General features: G+C 26.1%; 2 protein-coding genes across 5 annotated transcripts; one reads left to right on the top strand and one right to left on the bottom strand.

Annotated features, from left to right (window-relative positions):
• Nucleotides 1-2,640: 2,640 nt before the first annotated feature.
• On the bottom strand, nt 2,641-11,667 carry LOC103576074 (FAD synthase). The gene is made up of 10 exons (XM_008556111.2): nt 11,458-11,667; nt 11,300-11,394; nt 10,735-10,858; nt 10,514-10,626; nt 5,645-5,785; nt 5,356-5,498; nt 5,052-5,261; nt 4,774-4,962; nt 2,817-3,056; nt 2,641-2,740 (listed from the first exon to the last, which is right to left on the bottom strand). The coding sequence occupies exons 1-10, from the start codon at nt 11,570-11,572 to the stop codon at nt 2,737-2,739; spliced, it is 1,374 nt and encodes a 457-aa protein (XP_008554333.1). The 5' UTR covers nt 11,573-11,667; the 3' UTR covers nt 2,641-2,736.
• On the top strand, nt 11,139-20,316 carry LOC103576075 (probable tRNA (uracil-O(2)-)-methyltransferase). 4 transcript variants are annotated; one of them, XM_053737863.1, is made up of 5 exons: nt 11,139-11,234; nt 11,950-12,051; nt 13,835-13,927; nt 14,022-15,091; nt 19,168-20,316. In XM_053737863.1, the coding sequence occupies exons 4-5, from the start codon at nt 14,120-14,122 to the stop codon at nt 20,062-20,064; spliced, it is 1,869 nt and encodes a 622-aa protein (XP_053593838.1). In that variant the 5' UTR covers nt 11,139-11,234; nt 11,950-12,051; nt 13,835-13,927; nt 14,022-14,119; the 3' UTR covers nt 20,065-20,316. The 4 variants fall into 4 exon arrangements, with proteins under 4 accessions (XP_053593838.1, XP_008554335.2, XP_053593837.1 ...); XM_008556113.3 differs by lacking the exon at nt 11,139-11,234 and adding an exon at nt 11,323-11,401; XM_053737862.1 differs by lacking the exon at nt 11,139-11,234 and adding an exon at nt 11,710-11,760.
• The last annotated feature ends 18 nt before the right edge of the window (nt 20,317-20,334 follow it).

Raw genomic sequence — 20,334 nt, forward strand, 5'->3', positions numbered from 1 at the left:
ACTTTTCATTTGAATTAATTTGTACTGATCTCAAATTGATGGTATATTTTCAAGTATGTATTTCTAAGATTTAAAAAAATAATATAAAGCAATAAATAAATAAAATTGAAGTACCAATCTTCTTTAGATGATATAAAAGCATATAATAAAATAATAAACAAGAATAAGAGGATAAAATACAAGTTGTTGGAAATAAGTGAGCAATCGGATCGATTTTTTAAAATACCAAGTAAAGTACATGACAAGTCGGCTTTTTATCGAATGACCTGATGCAACAAGCATGAATTTTATTCGCCACTACATCTCTTTTAAAGAGCATTATTGTAAATATACAATTTTATATACAGGTACATAAAAAATTTATACATATATAGATGTATAAAGTGATGGTCTAAGTATAGGCGAAGAAAAAAATCAAATATTATATGAGATATAGCAAAGAATCAATACGTCATTTAGCATGTTACCATGGTAACCGTATATAGATTGATGTAGTATCAATCTATTTATCACTTCCTCAGTTCAAATTTATACTGATAAAACTCACTCTTTGAAAAATTACATGATATTTAATATTAGTACGGATCATCAGCGTCAAATCATAAAATCTCTTATATTCAAATCTATCATGTTAACGTATTTATTATATGTATCTTAATGACTTTCAGTCTCATTTATCACCTGTCTTATTCTGATATCAAGTATAAAATATACCAACAAACTGTATAGTTAATGTAGGTAGTAAATTGTTGAGATTATAGTTTTAAGCCGCTTATAGACGAGTTCAGTCTCTGGGCAGTTAGTTGGATCAGTTTGAATCACAATTCCTCTATCCGAAGTACAAAATCTATAGCGCTTTATCGTAACACTAACTCAATAAACAACTTTATCCTTTAATTACGACATTCTATTTACATTTTCAGTTTATTTGTTTACTTCTAATTAAAATCGTACAAGGGGGTAAAATGGAATCGATAAATTTACAACGAGCAAAAAAAAGTTCAAAATTTTTTTTTTTTAAATCGTACAGAAAAAGTCCCATGGGCAATATCGTGCAATGTAAGTCACATAAAATTTGTTGAGAAAAATTTTTAAATCTGAAAGCAGACGTATAATCTTTTTTCACTATACCTGCACCGAAAGTTTAAATTCCTGCCCTGTTTATAAGGTAGAAAATCGTTCTTTTCTCTCATGAGACAACAAAACATAAAAATTAGCGCGAGCGCTATTCTGCCCACAAACAGAAGCAAAAATTTAAACTTTCCGGTGCAGATCTGATGAAAAATCGTTTACAGACCACGGAGAAAAGTAGGACGTCCTAATCCACGTGTTTGCCACCATCATCTTCGACTCGGCTAAGAAATCGCACACGCGGGCTGGAATCTCCTAATTTCCTCCCTTGGTATGTAATGTATTACATTTAAATTAAAAGTAAGATATTATATTTAAATTGACAAACTCAACTATTATTATACTAGGCACTAATTATTGATAAATTATTTTATTTAATCATTTCCTTAACTTCTAAAAAATAACTAAAAAAAAGAAAATTTATTTCGCAATTTTTTTAATTTTTTTCGAAAAGGGCTCATTTTACTCCATTCTCCCTCACTCTGTATTTAAATTAATTAAAAATATGACCACTCATATAAAGATATAAATTGTTTGTCATTTAATTATTCTACTACTATCCCGTACAAAGTCGCCGTTAATGGAAAAAAAGCCGTAAATCGGCCGATGTCTGACTGCCGTTACTCGACCAAGCATTGGCATTTAGAAATGGCCCAAGCATGGTTAATTACCAACAGCCGTTTAATATTTTAAACGACGCTGCCGATGGCTGGCCAATGAATAGCTACTAATGACTGGCCGATTATCGTTTCGCAACGTTGGGATACTGTTAGTGAATCAGTGGTCCATGACTTTGTCAAATAAAAAAATCTACTAATCAATTATTAATTATACAAATAACTTATTATTATAGCTTTCTTTAATTAATAATTATTTTTTTTTTTTTGATTTAAATTAATTTTCAATCAATAATATATTTTAACTTGTTACTCAATAATATATTTGACTTGTTACTTTTGTTCTGTCAAATGTCTATTATGTCAAATTATCTTTTCTTATTTTTAGATTTCAATTGCTAAATTTATCTAGTTATTTCAATTTAACCCGAACATTTAATATTTAAATATAAAAAAATTTATTTATAATGTTACTGTTAAATATACCATCTATTAAATTGAGTTTCTAAAATACTTGAATGTAATATTTCTCGAATGTTGAATATTATAACTCAATACTGATATATTCATCTTGATATGGTATGCTCTAAATTCACGATATTAATTTCATTTAAAAATTTGAATAATTAATATAATTACGAACTATTTTAAATATAATTAAATAACTCAGCATTAATATACATTTTAATTAAGAGTATTTTTAATATTTAATTAAAACCAATGTAATTTTATACGGATTTTAGTCCAGAGGATAATAAAATTTAATTGAACAATTTTACTGAATTATTGATTAATTAATTAATGGAATTTATTTATATATATATTTTCATTTAATTTATAAAATAATTTAAAACATATATAATTGAATTCAATCATTATTTATGTATAAGAAACGATTTAATATTACTGTCATATATAAAATATTTAATTTTTTATTGGTCATTAAAAAAAATTTAATTAGCAGTCATATGATGCATTTATTATCAAATTACCTAGATAAATAAATTTATGAAGTGAAACTTTAATATATTAAATATTGAATATTTATAATGTTATGTTAATATTTACACGTAAGGAAGGCAGAGAGATCTGGTAAAAGTACATATGGTTTCCGAATTCCATCCAGATAGAGGAGTTTTAATCTCAATTGACGGAGACAACTGTTCCATAAATTTAAATCCTGATGAATCGTTATTTGCATCATTTGTTTTAGTGAGTAATAATGTTTTTAATTCTGGATAAAGTATTTTAAAATTTTCTACATTTACTTTTTTTGGTTCATCCAATACAGTTAATTTTGCATTATACCTAAAAAAATAAATATTAAATACTATTCACATTCCAGGAACTCATAAGTCCGTATTAAATTTATTTTTAATAGTAAAAATAGCAGACAATGAATTTTTTTTTTTCATTCTTACTTAAATAAACTCAATACTAATGGAAAAAAAATGATTTTCGCGGCAATTTAAAAATTTTATGAAAATTTGAAGCTGATTGAAATTTTACAATCGGTCAAATGGGTTCTGGAATATTAAAATAAAAACCCAAAAGTTTTTATTTTTAATTTTTTTATGAAATATAAGTTTTGGTAAATTATTTTAATTGCCACAATAATCTTCTTTTCATAATCCAGCATCGAAACTTGAAGTTTCAGTGCCTTTACAGCCAATTGAAACAAGCTAATTTGTTCAATGCCGCGAATGAATATTAGCAAACGCGTAAATTGTGAATGCCTTCAGTCAGCGGGCAGAAACAAACTTGTTTTGTCCCTTGGGAACAAACTCAACCAAATATTGTTTCTGCTCGCTGACTGAAGGCTTTCAAAATTTCAACTGTGATACTTGTCATGGCGAGTGCAAACGCAACTTTGATTTGTTTTGTAAAATCAAGGTTATTAAAAGCTCGAAGATTAGAAAATCACTTAGTGATGGATGAGGGCAAGTTTATGGTAATGGCATGTCTGAAATCTAAGTGATTATAAATGGAGGGGACTCTTTTTAGGGTGTTGAGGCGAAGTTGCGTTTCATAATTTTATCCCGAAGTACAGGGAACTGGTGCCACGAGGGCCTCTCCAAGCCCTCTTCCACCAGAGTCTCTTCATTTCCTAAGATGGTAGGAGTGTGTGGCCCACAGAGGTATGGACTCGTGGTGGCTGTGGTTAGATACCACGCGCAATGAGGATTTTTGATCATACCTCCGGTTAATGTCCACCCCTAGTCACTCGATTATACTTTTCAATTAAGAGTATCATCTGGGGAGGAGGTAAGGGCTACGCAGAGCGTGTATAGTCAAAAGGGTGAGAAAACGTCCTTCCGTCAAACAGAGGTGGACTTCCGTTCCGTTACACTAATTTTTTTTTTTACTTATCATTTGTTTAGTAGTAATTTCAGACCATTAATTTCGTTTACCTAAATGACAGTTCCGACTTTGTGATTAAGTGTTATAAAAATTAGTGTGAATAATAAATAGTATTTATAGTTTCTGCTTAATTATAAATTGTAAATCACAATTTACACTTACGCTAACACTGGTGGATCCGACCTACGGTAATTTACCGCAATTTGCGGCATTTTTACCGTAAGTTCCGTATGCTTTTTTATTTTTACAGTTTTTACCGTGCAATACTTCACTTAACGGTAAAATAACGCAGTTTTGCGGTAAATTGCCGTTCTCTTACCACAAGTTTGCGGTAAAAAATGCCGTATTTTTGCCGTAAACTACCGTAATTCACCGTAAAAGGCCGTAATTCGGATCCGCTAAGGAAAAGTTGGATCGCACCAATGATCTTCAATTAACTTGTTTCTGGCTGGCTTCTGACATTAAAACTTTAAGTTCCAATGCAGATAATCATGAGAAATATACTATGTAACTCAGGATGAAACACAATTTTAGATTGCGGGTGATGTCAGCCAACTTCACCCTAGTCTGAAATCGTTGTGTTTCATGCCTTGTCACACAATATACTATTGTTTTTCTTATAAATTTTATAAATTATATAAATTAATAAATAAAAATATCTTACCGATTTAAAATGTCGATGCACGATTTTTCAATAACAGCTGGTATATTTTGATGTTTAAAAAATACTGCATTTATTATAAAATTACTATTCAATAATGACCGAACAATGTGAATGAGATGTAACAATACAGTAGATTCCATAGAATAATTATATTCAATTACTATTTCTTTAGGATTATCAAAAATTTTTCTAAAACAATAATAAAAAAAAATGTAAATAGAGTTAAAATCACTAACTTTTAATACAAATCATATTTCATTGTATTGAATAATTGTTACTTTAGTTCTTTAATGGTTTCTGAATAAATTAAAGCTTTTGATGGATCACTTTTTGACTGAAAATCCTGGTACTTTTCAACTGAATTTATTTCGGGTGTTTTGTCATAATTGACCAGAATATCGGGGGAAATTAAACTACAAAACTTATTCGTTGCTTCCTCAGTAATTGATTTCTCGTCACTCTCAATAGTCACACGTGCTTTATAATAACTGTAATAATAGATTTAAATTAATTTTATTGATAAATAATTGTTCTATACTGTAAAATTGAAATTATTATTTTTAAAATTTATTTTGTAATTACTTTTGATTACTAATTGGATAAGAACCGAAAGCAACATTAGGAAATTCTTTAGCAACACTTGTTAATGCATTAGCAAATACATCTTCTTTTGCATCAATGTATAATTCTTTTTTAAAAAATTTTTTATGTGCATTAAATATCTCCTGTAATTATTAAATATTTTAATTAATTATTTATATTTATTATTCTCATATAATCTACAGATGTTGAAACAACGATTGAAACTATATATTATTCTTTTTTTATAATTTTTGGTTAATAATAAAATAAAATTTTTATTCTTTATTACCTGACACAAATTTTTGAATAATGGCTCAAAATATATTGGCGATCCAGGAAATATATAAACATTATCAACATTAACACATGGAAATTTTAATAATTCTCCTGAATTACTTTTACCAAATTTTAGTGTTGCTTTTTTTGGAATCTAAAATAAATTATTAATTATAAATTTTTTTTTATTTTCTTGACAATTAATGTTTAATAATTAAGGTAATTATTCAAAACTGTGGTTAATTCATATGTCTTTGAACTAGTATGAATTCAGTTTATTAATTAACATTTTCACGAATTATTTTAATTTATGTATAGATTAGGGTGGGTTCAAAAAAAACTTTTTTTTCGTTTTTCTTAGCATGGGTGTAGAATTTGTACCTTATAAAAAAAAAAAAAGTTTTCAAGAATAAAAAAAATTTTTTTACTCAACGTTTTGAGGTGGCCCACTCGTTTTTTAAATAAATAATTGTTTAAACGGGGTAGTTCCAACGAGAACAATTTTTTTTTGTCCAAAATCGTGGAAAACATCTAATAATTGTCGAATGTGATTTTTTTTTTACTCCACTTTCATTTCGGTTCAAAAGAAAATGCTTTTCATTTTTGGATTTTTTACTTAAAATACAAAAATAGGAAAAAAAATTTTTCAACTTCTGACTTTCAATAAACTTTTAAAGGGACATCCTTCAGATTCTAGAACACCATTTATAAATTTTTTACTACCACCCGTTCTTAAGTTATTGATAAGAGAGAAATTAATTAGTAACTCTGAAGTGTTTAATCGAAAATTTTATGAAAATTTGTAATAAATTTGAAGAGTTTTTAAGATTTTTTTATTTATAACTAATCAATAACAACAAAACTAATTTATGAACAATATCAACACAATATAAACAGTAATAAAAATTCAATAATATTAAATTGAAAGTACAAAACCCAACTTCTCAATAAGTTGAGAATGGGTGGTAGTAAAAAATAGAAAAATGGTGTTCGAGAATCTGTAGGGTGTTCCCTCGAAAGCTAATTGAAAGTCAGAAGTTGAAAAAATTTTTTTTCTATTATTTTTGTGATTTAAATAAAAAATCCAAAAATAAAAAGCATTTTCTTTTGAATTAAAATGAACGTGGAGTAAAATAAAATCACATTCGTCAATTATTAGATGTTTTTCACGATTTTGTATGAAAAAAAATTTTTTTCGTTAGAACCACTCCATTTGATCAGTTACTTATTTAAAAAAAGCAAATGGGCTACCTCAAAATGTTAAGTAAAAAAATTTTTTTTTTCATAAGGTACAAAGTCTACCCCTATGCTAAGAAAAACAAAAAAAAAAGGTTTTTTTTCAACCCACCCTAATATAGATATATACTTAATTATGATATACATCTTAATTATTAAATCTTGTCTTTCCAGTACTTTAAAAAGTCGGGAAACCGACGAAGCGTTGTACGAAGTAGTAAATAAACGTTAATTATATCACCTATTATCGAAGAAACTGTAAACTTATTCTTATTAATTATTAATTGGGTAATCACTAAATGTATCAATAATAACACTATTTTATTAACACTTTAATTGACAATCAAAAATAATATTTTTAAAAAATGATAATAGGATTTGGGGCCGTTCATAAAATACGTTCGCACTGATGGGGGAGGAAGGGGTGTTGCTTACTGTGATAGGGGGATTGAGGAATCTAAGAAAAAGTGATGTTCGCAGCTCATCAAAAAATTTTGCAAATATTCCTCTTGGTTTTTTTTAAATTTTTTGTTACGATAAAAAGTCATTTGTTTCATATTTGTAAATATGTTAATATTTCTATGCATATATTTCCGTCATAATAGGGAGAGGGCTGTCATTTGTGACGCAATATTGATAGGAGGATCACAGAAAATGTGACATAGCGTGTTGAAGGAAAGGGGGGGGGGGGGTCAAAAAGATAAAATTTTGCGTGAAGTATTTCATAAACGGTCCCTTTAATAGTTAAATAAAATTATTAATAAGATTCTTCCTGAAAAAAAAAATCTATCCTCAGGCTATTCTTTAATGTTATAAGTTTTCATATTATAAAATCCACAATAAACTAGTTGCATGGCTTCACTGATTAACTTTTACTCTATTAAAAAAATATATTTGATAAAATTACTTATTTATTTAATAATAAAATCTATAATAAAATCCTCATATAGATACTTATTAAATAAATACAATTCAATTATTGCTTTGAAATTTTCTAATTATTAAAGTGAGTATTTATTAAATATACATTGTATTTAAATACAAAATAATAAACACTTTGAGATTATTAATCGTTTAAATTATAACATCGATTGCATCAACTATCTAAATTATTTTTATAACATAAACATTATTGTCAATACAATTCGTTTGCTTACTAAAGTAAACTACGTTCTGTTAAATTTACCTATGAGCCTTGATTACTTACTATTCAGTTACCTAATGATTGCTTACTGTTATCCTGGTTACTAAAATTAATTATATATACATACTGTTCAAATGTATACCATCATAATTTCAGCGTATAAGTGGATAAGTAAGCAGTAGTGAGATTATTTTCCCAAGTAATTAAGCAACAAGTATTACCATTTTTGTAGATAATTAAATTGTACAAACTATTGTAATTATTAGGCACCCGGTTATAATAGTATATTACGCACCTAGGGAGGAAAGTAGGCAATCTGTGCAGAAATGTCACCCGGACCTTAGGAAGGGATAATGAAAACGCGAGCTGTAATGTCTTACATTACGATCCTCCAGTGGTGCAAACATTATTTTTTATTACACCACAATTGAAATTGAATTGAATGAAAGTTCACTTGAATAAAAATAAAATTAATTTAATTTAGATGCTAGCTTAGAGGAAAAGTAGAATTTTATTTCTATTTTTCAACAGGAGCGCTTCAATTTACAAATATTATAATATCAAGATAAAACATATCGTCATTACATTATAATCAATTATAAATGGCTTGAGAGTAAGTTGTAGAGAATGGTTAATCATGCTATCAGATTTATCTTTAACATAGAACGGGACGATTACATCACTCCTTATTGTCGCAAATTAAATTGGCTTAATTTAAAATCACACAGACACTATCTTCTGGCATATTATTTGTGTAAAATACTAGAAACTGGTAAACCGAAAATTCTACGAAATATGTTTATAGATGAGGATGCTAACATCAGATGGTCTGACAGACTTGCAGCTAAAAACAACAATGATGCCTTTAAATACCAAATTTTAGCACTACAATCTTTGAGCACTTGTTTGTTGTGTTTGCGATTCGGTTATGGCAGGAGTTACCATCAGATGTAATAAACACCCATTCTCTTGAAAGTTTTAAAAATAAAGTATTTGAATTCTTTTTAACTCTAGAAATTGATGTAGTACCTACTAGCTTGTCAAATCTCATTAATATCAAATTATATGTTCAGTTTATATAGTACTCTATGTGAGAATGTATATAAATTTTATATTTTCGCCATCTGGCTTAAAGGGAACCCGGTGGTCTAGAAATTTCGAAAAAAAAAATTTTTTTTTTTCCATATTTCGAAAGTATAGTATTTCAAAAATATACTGTTAAAATATGGTGATGATATTCTCAGTATTTCATGTTCTAAAAACCATTTAGCAGGCTGGCCGAGTAAGTAATTTTTATTCTATTGTTCGGCGGAAAACATCTGTTTCGAATTCTATAACTAAGTTATAATAATGATAAACAAGTCAAAATATAATGAAAAACAAGAAAAACCGAAGAAATGCACAAGAAAAAAATATGGTGCTGGAATAGCTGATTAATCGTCAGTATATGTTCAAATCTAGTTTTCTTCAGTTTTTCTTTAACTAAAACTTCAAACGCTTTTATCTCGAAACTACTTTTTTCCGCCTGGCGTAGTTGAAAAAAAAAAAACTATCCGGTCGATTGCTTTCAAATTTAAATATGTTATTTAATACACCAACAGCTATCGCTGAAACTAGAATAAAATTTTTGCGTTAAATATTTCAGTTTTTTAACATGCAAAGTGTTAAGAAAAAAAATGCAATTTTCGGACTACAAATTTCAACAAAGTGCCACTTCTTCAAAAAAAGTTTTTTTGCACACCTCATGCGCGAAAGCGCTGAGGGTGCTTTAATGACGGTTCTTCCTCGTTGACAATTTTTTTTATTCTAGTTCCAGCGATAGGTATATTTATACTGATTAAAAATCTATTAAATTTTTTTGTTTCAGACCCATAGAAGAGCTGAATTGTTCTACGCCGTCCGGGTCCCTTTTTTTAAAGAAGCTGGCTTCAACACGATCTTTTAAATATTAAAAATAATTTTTTTTCTTAGCTATAAAGATTTTTGAATATTTTAATAACAATAAAATAATCCCTCAAAATTTCAAAAGGTTTGATTTTTATTAAGATATAAAAAAAAGTTTTTTAAAATCATGAAATTTTCAGCCTCTAGACCACCGGGTCCCCTTAAAGCCTTGGCATATAAATTCAATAAATAAAAAAAAAATTATTATGATTAAGAAATATATGAACCCCACGATTTTTTTTAATTTAGATAAATAATTATTTTAATTATAGTTAAATTACTTTCTAAACGGTGAATACTTCAAAAATTAGCAATTTGAAGCTGTAAATAAACTTTAAGCACACAGAAAAAAAAAATTCTCTGAGCTCAAGAAAATCTTGACTTGGTTCCCGAAAAAATTTGACTTCCAAAATATTTTCTTCACTAAAGATATCTTTTTTTTCTATGTAGATACAAATATTGAGGTAAAATAAATGTACCATTGTTTTTAATTCGTTTCATGTTTATAAAAATTTTTTTGATAAAAATTCCAGCAATTAATAGATCACTGATACTTACGTAAGCAACTTTAAATAACGGCGAATTTTCATCATCATTATTATTTAATTCTTTAATAATATCCACTAAAGTTGGATGAAAATGCAAAGAATCACCAAATGCTTTAGCAAGACCTAAATGAAAAAAAATTTAACTCATCAATAATTATAACTTATTCATTATGTAATAAATGAATTAAAACAAATAAACAAATTAGTAAATTAAATAATAAAAAAATAAACCTTCATAAGTTTTATCATCATGGGTAGGTCCAACACCACCAGATGCAATGACATATTTATACCTTCCAGAAAATAGTTTTATCTCATTAGCAATTTCATCTATATCATCACTGATAATAGAGATCTGTAAAATAATACTTGGATATAATTATTATTCGAATGCATACTTAAAAATTTAAAAGTTATTTCAGGGAAAGATGCAAAAAAATAAATCATTGATTACTTTTTATTTTAAGATTTAAAATAAAGTCTGACAATTCAGACTTTGTCAAGATCTTAATCATTTATTTATTTATATTAGATCCAACAGCCAGCCAGTAATATAACAATAACTCATAAATTTAAAAAAACTAGACCATAAAATAATGAATTATAATAAAAAAAACATGTGCAAATTATTTAGTTATGTATAAGATTAATCATAAAAATGTCACATGTGTACCTGAGATTGAATCAACGCTCAGTATTTTATAATACTGTCATTCATTCTGCACTTAAGGGTAATGGTCAATTCAAGAATAAGCAATTAAATTGTTAAAATACTATTTTTGTTAATGGAACTTACTTTTTCAACTTTAACTCCATATTCATACAAAAGTGAACACATAAAATATGAATTTGTGTCTCTAACTTGGGCTTTTAATATTTCATCTCCAATAACTGCAAAGTACATAATTTATAAATTAATAATTATTTTTAAAGATTCATTAAATTAATACTTACTAATTAATCCAGCAGTATATTTTTGACATGAACTAAATGATTTGTATGTTATAAAAGAATATTTATTTAAACTGTGCAGAATAATATTACGTAAATGACGAAAAACTTGAAACATTTTTATTATTTATAATAAAACTAACTTAATTATAAATAAATAATTAAAAACTGACATTTGTTTTTTTATAAAAATAAATAACTGCTATTTTGATAATTAAATTATTAATTTATCATAATAAATAAATATATAATTATTAATAAAATAATTTATTGTTTAAATTGTTTAAATTTGACAGTTCTGAACAGGTTAACTTTTATACTTATAAGTATTGAAACTTGACGATTATTATTAATTACTTAATTATTTTCTAATATAATCATAAATCATAATTGCTATTAATTAACTTATAATTTTTTATTTGTATATTTAAATATATATATAAAAAAAAAATATTTTAATTAGAGAACGAAATAATGGCAAGTAAAATTTTACAGGAGACAGTGAAAACTCCAAAGGAATTGTATAAATTTTTATTAAGATCGTGTGATAATCTTCCTAAAGGTCCTAAAGAATTTTATAAACACGCAATTAAACAGGTACAATAATAATTATTATTTTAAATAACTATTTTCCATTATAATTTTAATGTAATTTTAAATAACACGTATAACCTCAAAAATGAGATACTAAAAAATAGCAAAAATTAAATTTTTATTTTATTTTTAATAAACCAATTAAATTTTACTATAAATAAAGAGTTTAGAATATAAAAAAAAGATTCTAAATAGCCCATCTTTATTTTTCGACATTTTTTTGATACTGAAATTAGCCAATGTCTAATAATTTTTGGATTTTTTTAAAAAGAATAAATAAAAAAATATTTCAAACAATTGAACCTATAGTTTTTTTTCAATTTTCTACATGTGCATATTTTGAGTTTTTTTTTTTTTTAATTAATTTGTTGAAAAAAAAATTCAACAAATTTTTAATTGTTTGTTAAATTCAGGATCATACATTTTTTTAATTGCTATCGGATTCTGTAGATGAATTATGGAGCTTTTGTAAAGATTCTAAAAGTAGCAGACAATAAGAAAAATATTTTATTTTAAATAAATAAATAGTAGATGCCATAGTTTAATTAACATTTGTATGGTAATTAAAATTTCAATTTATTTGTAATAAATCAAATTATTCAAAAATTAGTTTTAGATTTTTAATTTTTGATGATTAATTGAATATTCATTTTATAACTGGAACGACTGCGGATTCTGAAAGAGCATTTAGATATATATTTTTTGGTATATCAATCATTAAAAAATATTAAAATTTTACGCCAACTTAATTGTGGTATAAAATACTTATAGGAAGAAATTATAAAAAATTAATATCAAGTACTTTTAAAAATCCTTTTGTTCTTATTTTAAAAATGATTCTACTACTCACAACTCAAGTAGCACACTTGGGTTTGTGACATCTATAAGATAGCAGTTTTGAGGCTGTTTTTTGGCCTATCGATGAGGAACCAAAATGTTAACAAAGTAATCAGAAATTTATGACTAAAAAAATATCTGCGTAAAAGACAAGACAAGCGATGGAAAAAAGAACACAAATTTCCTATGACTCCTAGGATCAACATCTGTATATCCTTTAATATACATAACTTTCCCAAATAGCACAGAAACAACTTTAAGATGTCATACAGATGTTCTTCAAAAGGACAAGACAAGTTTTACTATGTCTCAAAGTCGAATTTTTCTATACAAATAAGACATGCAGATGTTGGTCCTAGGAGTCTTAGGAAATTTGTGTTTTTTCCCGTTTTCAGTCAGTTCAATTAAGAAATCGTTTAGATGACTGATTTGTAATGTACTTTTTGTCATCGCATCTGTCAAGTCTTTAAAGCAGATATTTTTTCGATGGAAATTTCTGATCGCTTTATCAGCATGTTGGTGCCTTATCGATAGGCCAAAAAACGCCTTCAAAACTTCCATCTCATAGATGTCACAAAGACAAGTGAGCTACTTAGGTGACTTTGAGACAAAAAAAATTTGCCTTGTTCTTTTGAAAGACATCTTTATGACATCTTAAAGTTGTCTCTGTGCTACTTGGAAAGTAATTTGTTTATAGACACTGGGTCACTTAATTCATTTTAATTAATTTGAAATTGTTATTTTTAAACAGAACTTTTCCCAATTTTTTTAGTTATATTTTAAAAAAATTTATGATCTTGGTATTAAAAGACAACTAACATTTTTTGGATTTCTTGTCAACAAATTAATTACAAAAAAAACGAATAAAATACACATGTAGAAATTCAAAACAGTTATAGGTGCAATTTTTAAAAATATTTATTATTTTTATTGTCATTATTATTTACAGAGTTTTAAGCAACATGTATTTGAACCTGATCCTGAGAGAGTTAAACAAATAATTGATAAATCATTAGCTGACGCCGAATGGATTTTTAAAAAGGTACTAAATGTTTATTTTTTTCTTACAGTGAATTATTAATTATTATTATTATTAATATTATTATAAACTTAATTAATGGTTATTTAATTTACAGTACAAAATAGATATCGAGACGTTAATAAAAAAAAAAGTCTGAGTAATTAAATCAGTAGGATAAATATAAGTCTATAGAATTTAAAGGTTTAAAATAAAATGAATTATCAGGTGTTAATAAGTAAAGAGAGTGATTTGACGTCAAATAAATTTTGGAAGGGCATAGAAATATTGTTAAACAATAGTCATTTGATAAACAAAAGAATAGTATCATCAACAACTATTTTAAAAATTGAATTGACAAATATTGATATTGATTCTGTAGTTGATCATATCACAAATATTACAGATATATCTCAACTTTTTGAGTATGATTTAAATAAAAACTTTAACATTATTAATAATTATGATTTTGTTACATTATCTGAAGACTTTAATATTTTTTATGAAGACAATGAACCTGATGTTGATGCACATAAAATATATTTGATAATTAAAAAATTACTGCCAAGGGAAAATGAAAAATTTTCGCAAACTATTGAGTTTGATATCGTTGATAAAAATAATAAAACAATTGTATGTTTCACAAAGCAGTTGGATGATAATAGAAAATCTGTTGGTTTAGATTGGCCGTATAAAATAATAAATAATAATCGACAAGTTAGTTTATTAATTCCGACAAAATATTACGATAATAAATCAAGTGATCCAAGTATTGATTGGCTCAAGACTAAACTTTTTGGGAGTTTAATTAAATGGATGAAGTATGATGATAAACAAAAAAAGTCATTTGTTCAGGGCTCATTGAATCTTATATCTACTGAGAAATATTGTTATTTGTATACTGATTTAAAAAAAAAATATGGAATTGATTTAGTTAAAAAATGGCCTGAATGTACCGATCCGCTTAAATTTGTATATGAAGATATTGCCATTGCGAGTTATTTAATTATACTTTGGGAACAAGAAAGAAATGAAAAAGGAATTGATAAAAAACAATCGTTCATAGATCTTGGTTGTGGTAATGGTTTACTTGCTTATATTCTTACTAACGAAGGACATCCAGGACGTGGTGTTGATTTACGTCGACGTAAAATTTGGGATTTATTTATTGAAACCACTGAATTAGAGGTAATTATAAATATAATAAATACATGTTATTATGACTCTACACATTTTAAAAATTAAAAAATGTTAATAATTATAATATCCATAAATTAATTCACTCGGTCATTGAGTTTTACGATGGATTGAGGAAAAATCAGAGTGTCAGAATAAAAATAACAACAGTGATTCAAAACGATTTGAAATAATTTAAAACAATCCAAAACAATTCAATTTTCATACTATACAGATATACTTTCATCATTAAGTAAATCATTTTTCATATAAATTATTTAATTTATAATTTATTTATTGTCGTAAGATGGATGATAGTGTCTTGAATGTTTAAATAAAGTACAATCTTAATGATATTGGTTATTCGTTAGTCATTCGATCACTCATTGAATATCAGTAAACTTTCAAAGCATTTAAGTTAGACCGGTTCAAAAAAATCGACTATTTTTTTTTTTTTTTTTTTTTCAAAACCCGCAGTGAAATATCTTCCTAGTCATGAAAAAAGAAGCCTGTGAAAATGGGAGCTCTTAATATCAATTTTGAAAGGTCGCTCATCGTAAATTTCTATTTTACGTTTAAATAACTTGGAAAAAAAAATTTTTTAACTTTGGAATTTTACAACTCATTTCGGAATTAACATGTCAGGGTGAGAGATACATATTTTTGAAGGAAATTTAATGCTCTAAATAAATTGTTTCTTATGTTTTTTCTCTAAGTCCACTCCTTTTAAAGTTATTCGAGTTTAAAGTTCAACATGTAATCAATTTAACCTTTTTTTCCTAAATTTTAGTATAATAATAAAACTCATCTTCGAAAAAAATTATTTTACAATTTTTAAATGGTATAGATAATAGCTTTAAGTTTAACACGATTATTTTCAGTTTATAAAATTTACGATTTTCACTTTAGCTATCAAAATTATGAACAATTAAATGCTACTAACAACAATTAAATATCAATAACCCAACAACCCAACAATGACATTTTGATGAAAAGACGACACTTATTCAGGAACAATCTTTTTTTGTTTATTTAAATAATAATATCAAATTTTATAGTATCACTTTCTTGAACATTCTTTTTGAAACAACTTTTTTTATAAATTACAGTAGAAAGGTCATTATAAAATAAATTAATGATTATTTTAATGTTTCTTTATTAAAATTTGGAAAACATTTCCTACAAACCACAGTTGGTCGTTTTTCCGAAAAATTATGTACATACAATTCAATTTTTTTTTAAACTTCAAAGAGAGAATTAATATCAGATTTTTTAAATTGAAAAGTCATTTATTTCTCATAGTAGAACAATAAACATCTACTTTGTCAACGACGTTAAACTTGATAATTTAATATTTTAAGACAAATTTTTTTTTTCAATAATAATTATGAAATATTTAAGAAAAATTAAGATAAAAAAATTAAATTAATTACATGTTGAACTTTAAACTCGAATAACTTTAAAAGGAGTGGACTTAGAGAAAAAGCATAAGAAACAATTTATTTAGAGCATCCAATTTCCTTCAAAAATATGTACCTCTCACCCTGACATGTTAATTCCGAAATGAGTTGTAAAATTCCAAAGTTATAAAATTTTTTTTCCATGTTATTTAAACGTAAAATAGAAATTTACGATGAGCGACCTTTCAAAATTGATATTAAGAAAGTTTTCCCGTTTTCACGGACTTCTGTTTTCATGACTAGGAAAATATTTTACTGCGGGTTTTGAAAAAAAAAAAAAAAGTCGATTTTTTTGAATCAGTCTAATGTAAGTAGATACATAGGAATAAGTTACTTTGCGTCTTGGATTGTTATCGAGTTAATGCAGCAAAGTTCACTACATAGTGGCGACTCCACTCGTATTAATAGGATGATAATCTAAGGCAGAGTACATCAAATCAATCTTACTGATGAGTCTGTTGGCGTACTTGGGACAAAGCTATCACTTATTATGTCACTTTACACATATGACTTAAGTCTTGATAGTTGACTTAAGAATCAATTCATTCTGAACCAATGTTTTATGCCATCTTGTGCATGTTGCCAATTTAAAACTTTGGAATCGAATATAATAAAAGAAAATCTAGATAAAAATATACACAAAACCCATACATTCAGATGTAAAATAATTTTTAGGTCTTACATAACGCAGTTTGTTATTTAGTAATGCAAAAAGCATCATCAATCCCGTTACATATTTGCTGATGAAATTTATTTAAAAGCGATAGGTACAATACTGAATAGTTCATTAAAAATAGGTGGAATCCCACTTGTGTATAATTATTACGTATATTAACATGGTGACCACAGATTTTTGAAACTGACATTCCCTGACTTTTCCAGGTATTCTAGTCAAATAATTAAAAAATTCCCTGACTATATGTTGTAATATTAAATCATTAAATCATTAGAAATATTTATTTAATTCAAAATGAAATGGTATAAGTCAGTTCAATGAATAATCAATCGTTGGCGTTAAATGAAATTTTGTTTTATTATTTGTCAATGTTCATAGGTTTTTTTCATTTATTAAATGAGGAATTTTTCATGTTTGATTTTAAATCTATATTTTTTTATAACTTGCTCTATAATAAAATATAAATAAATTTTTCATTTTCACTATAATAAATTTCATTAGTAAGAACGTTTTATAGAATATTAATGAAATATTAATCAAGTACACAAATAATGAATATAGTGAATAGTGAAACTTATTAGTTCAATACTTATGTATTCTTTTAATGTTTTTGGTTTTTTAACTTGTCAATATGTATGTTAATAGCTTGAAGACCCTGACGATTGGTTTCTACTACGACTTTTTTACTAACAGCCTTTTTAATTCTAACTGCTTCATTTTTTCGCTATTGGATCAATTTCTACTAATTTGTTTTCAAGATAGTATTACAATCGCATTCGCGCCGTGCCACTTTTTAAACAGTTTTGACAGAAAAAAAGGCCATTTGGCAGCCGAAATGGAAGTAGATTTTTCATTATTTATTTAATTATTTAAATCCGTAAAGTAGACGGTGGCGTTTAATGGTTCATATAAAGCTTATAAGATCAATTATATTTATGCTTGTCAATTTTTAAAAAATACTTTATGTATACTTTAATGTTAAAATTTTAAAAGTGTTACACGGCAGTAATCAGAATTAGAACAGTTACATGAATTTATTAAAAAGTATAAGAACGAATGCAACAGCTAAATTTCAATAAATAAGTAGGTAATTTTCGTTGAATATAAAAAAAATAGTACTGAAATATAAAGCTCATTTGATAAGCTACCTAAAAATATTAACAAAATTCAACTATTATGAATTACTTGAAAGTTATTAAATGAGAAAGTAAAAAAAAATGTTTTTTTCTATTTTTCTGAAAATTTTGGAATTCATCGGTGTACTAGAAAAAATTATCAAAAGAGTAAGCAACATAGCTTAAATTAAAGCAAATCGAATGAACATGAAGATTCAATCACCAAAAATAGATTATCTCTTTAGGATCAAAAGTTATTTAACGATAAATCAAGAAAAGTTGAATTTTTTGAAAAATTAAAAAATCTTAAAACGACTATAACTATTAAACTTTTTGGCCGATTGAGCTCATCTTCGAACTGAACCAAGCTCTTTAGCTACGGAATATGCAAAAAAAATTTCATTAAGATCGGTACAGAATTGTGGACGCTATCGTGGGAGAACCGCGCGTTATATTATATTATATATATATATATATATATATATATATATATATATATATATATATATATATATATATACATATATAAATTTTTTCACCAATAGTATTTTTGGAACCTACTTGACTCAAATAGATAGAAAATGTTAAAATTTTTGTAAAGTTGCATCATGAGGACAAATACAACAGTTGGATTTTTATAAAATCTACTAAAAATTTACCAGATTTTTTCAGTCAAAAAAAAGAAAAGAAAGTACAAATTTTTTCAGCTTTGTGACGAAATTACCTAACTTTTCCCTGATTTTTCCAGTATATTTATAATTTCCTGATATTTCCAGGTTTTCCAGAAATGTGGCCACCACGAATAATTATCAAAGAATAAATTTTTTTTTTTTTTAGGAAAAAACATTGATTCCATCATCAGAATCATTATTTCCTGATACGGATTGGCTAATAGGAAATCACTCGGACGAATTAACACCATGGATACCAGTAATGGCAGCACGTAGTTCATATAACTGTAGATTTTTTTTACTTCCTTGTTGTGCACATGAATTTGATGGTAGAAAATACCAAAGAAGCTGTGCTGGTAATAGTCAGTATTTAGAATATTTAGAGTATGTAAAAAGTATTTGTGAAACTTGTGGATTTATTACACGAGTTGATCGACTACGCATACCATCGACCAAACGAGTGTGTTTAATTGGATGGTTAAGGAATTACCATGAACCAGAAATAGAAGTGATAAATAAACGAATCGAAGAAATAATAAATGCGCGGGCCATAGAAAAAATAAATGTTAATAACAATGATGATAATGTTACTGATAAATGGTCAAATAATTTTAAACCAAGAGATATAGTTGAAAAAGTTAAAAATTGTACGAAAATAGACAAAAATATTATCAATGAAATTGTTAATTTAGTTGCTAATCATCTGTTACAAAAAGTACGTATAGTAAATGTTAATAGTGATGATAATAACAGCGAAGAATGTAAATGGAATGCCGGTGGTAAAATAGAATTAAATGAAGTTGCTAAACTAATACCTGCTGGTACTTTAAAACAATTAAAAACAGAATGTGGAGGTTTGCAAACGTTATTAAAAAATAATAGTCATATTTTTCAAGTTATTAATGGAACTGTTCAATTTAAAATTCCTGGTAGTAATTATTTAGTTAGTAAAAAACGTAAAAATAAATCAAATGTTAGATTAAAAGTAAAACCATGCTGGTTTTTCTTTAATCATCCCAACGGGTGTCCACTTAGTGATAATAAATGTACATTTAAACATTGAAATTTATCATTAATTTTTTTAATTTTAATTGTAACTAAATAAAAAAATTTTTTTTTTAATATTGATTTTTTTATGATGATAATTTATTTTAAAAATTTTAAATGAACACATAAATTACAAATATTTCGTAACTTCATATTTTTTGTTTTTAGTTTTATTAATGATTAATTTTAACTGGCACACTCGATTATTATTTTAATGTAAATCACACACATATTTGTTTTACACATGTTTATAATGTATATGTAATTTACAAAAAAAAATTTATTT

Source organism: Microplitis demolitor, chromosome 3 (assembly GCF_026212275.2).
Source record: "Microplitis demolitor isolate Queensland-Clemson2020A chromosome 3, iyMicDemo2.1a, whole genome shotgun sequence".
NCBI lineage: Eukaryota > Metazoa > Arthropoda > Insecta > Hymenoptera > Braconidae > Microplitis > Microplitis demolitor.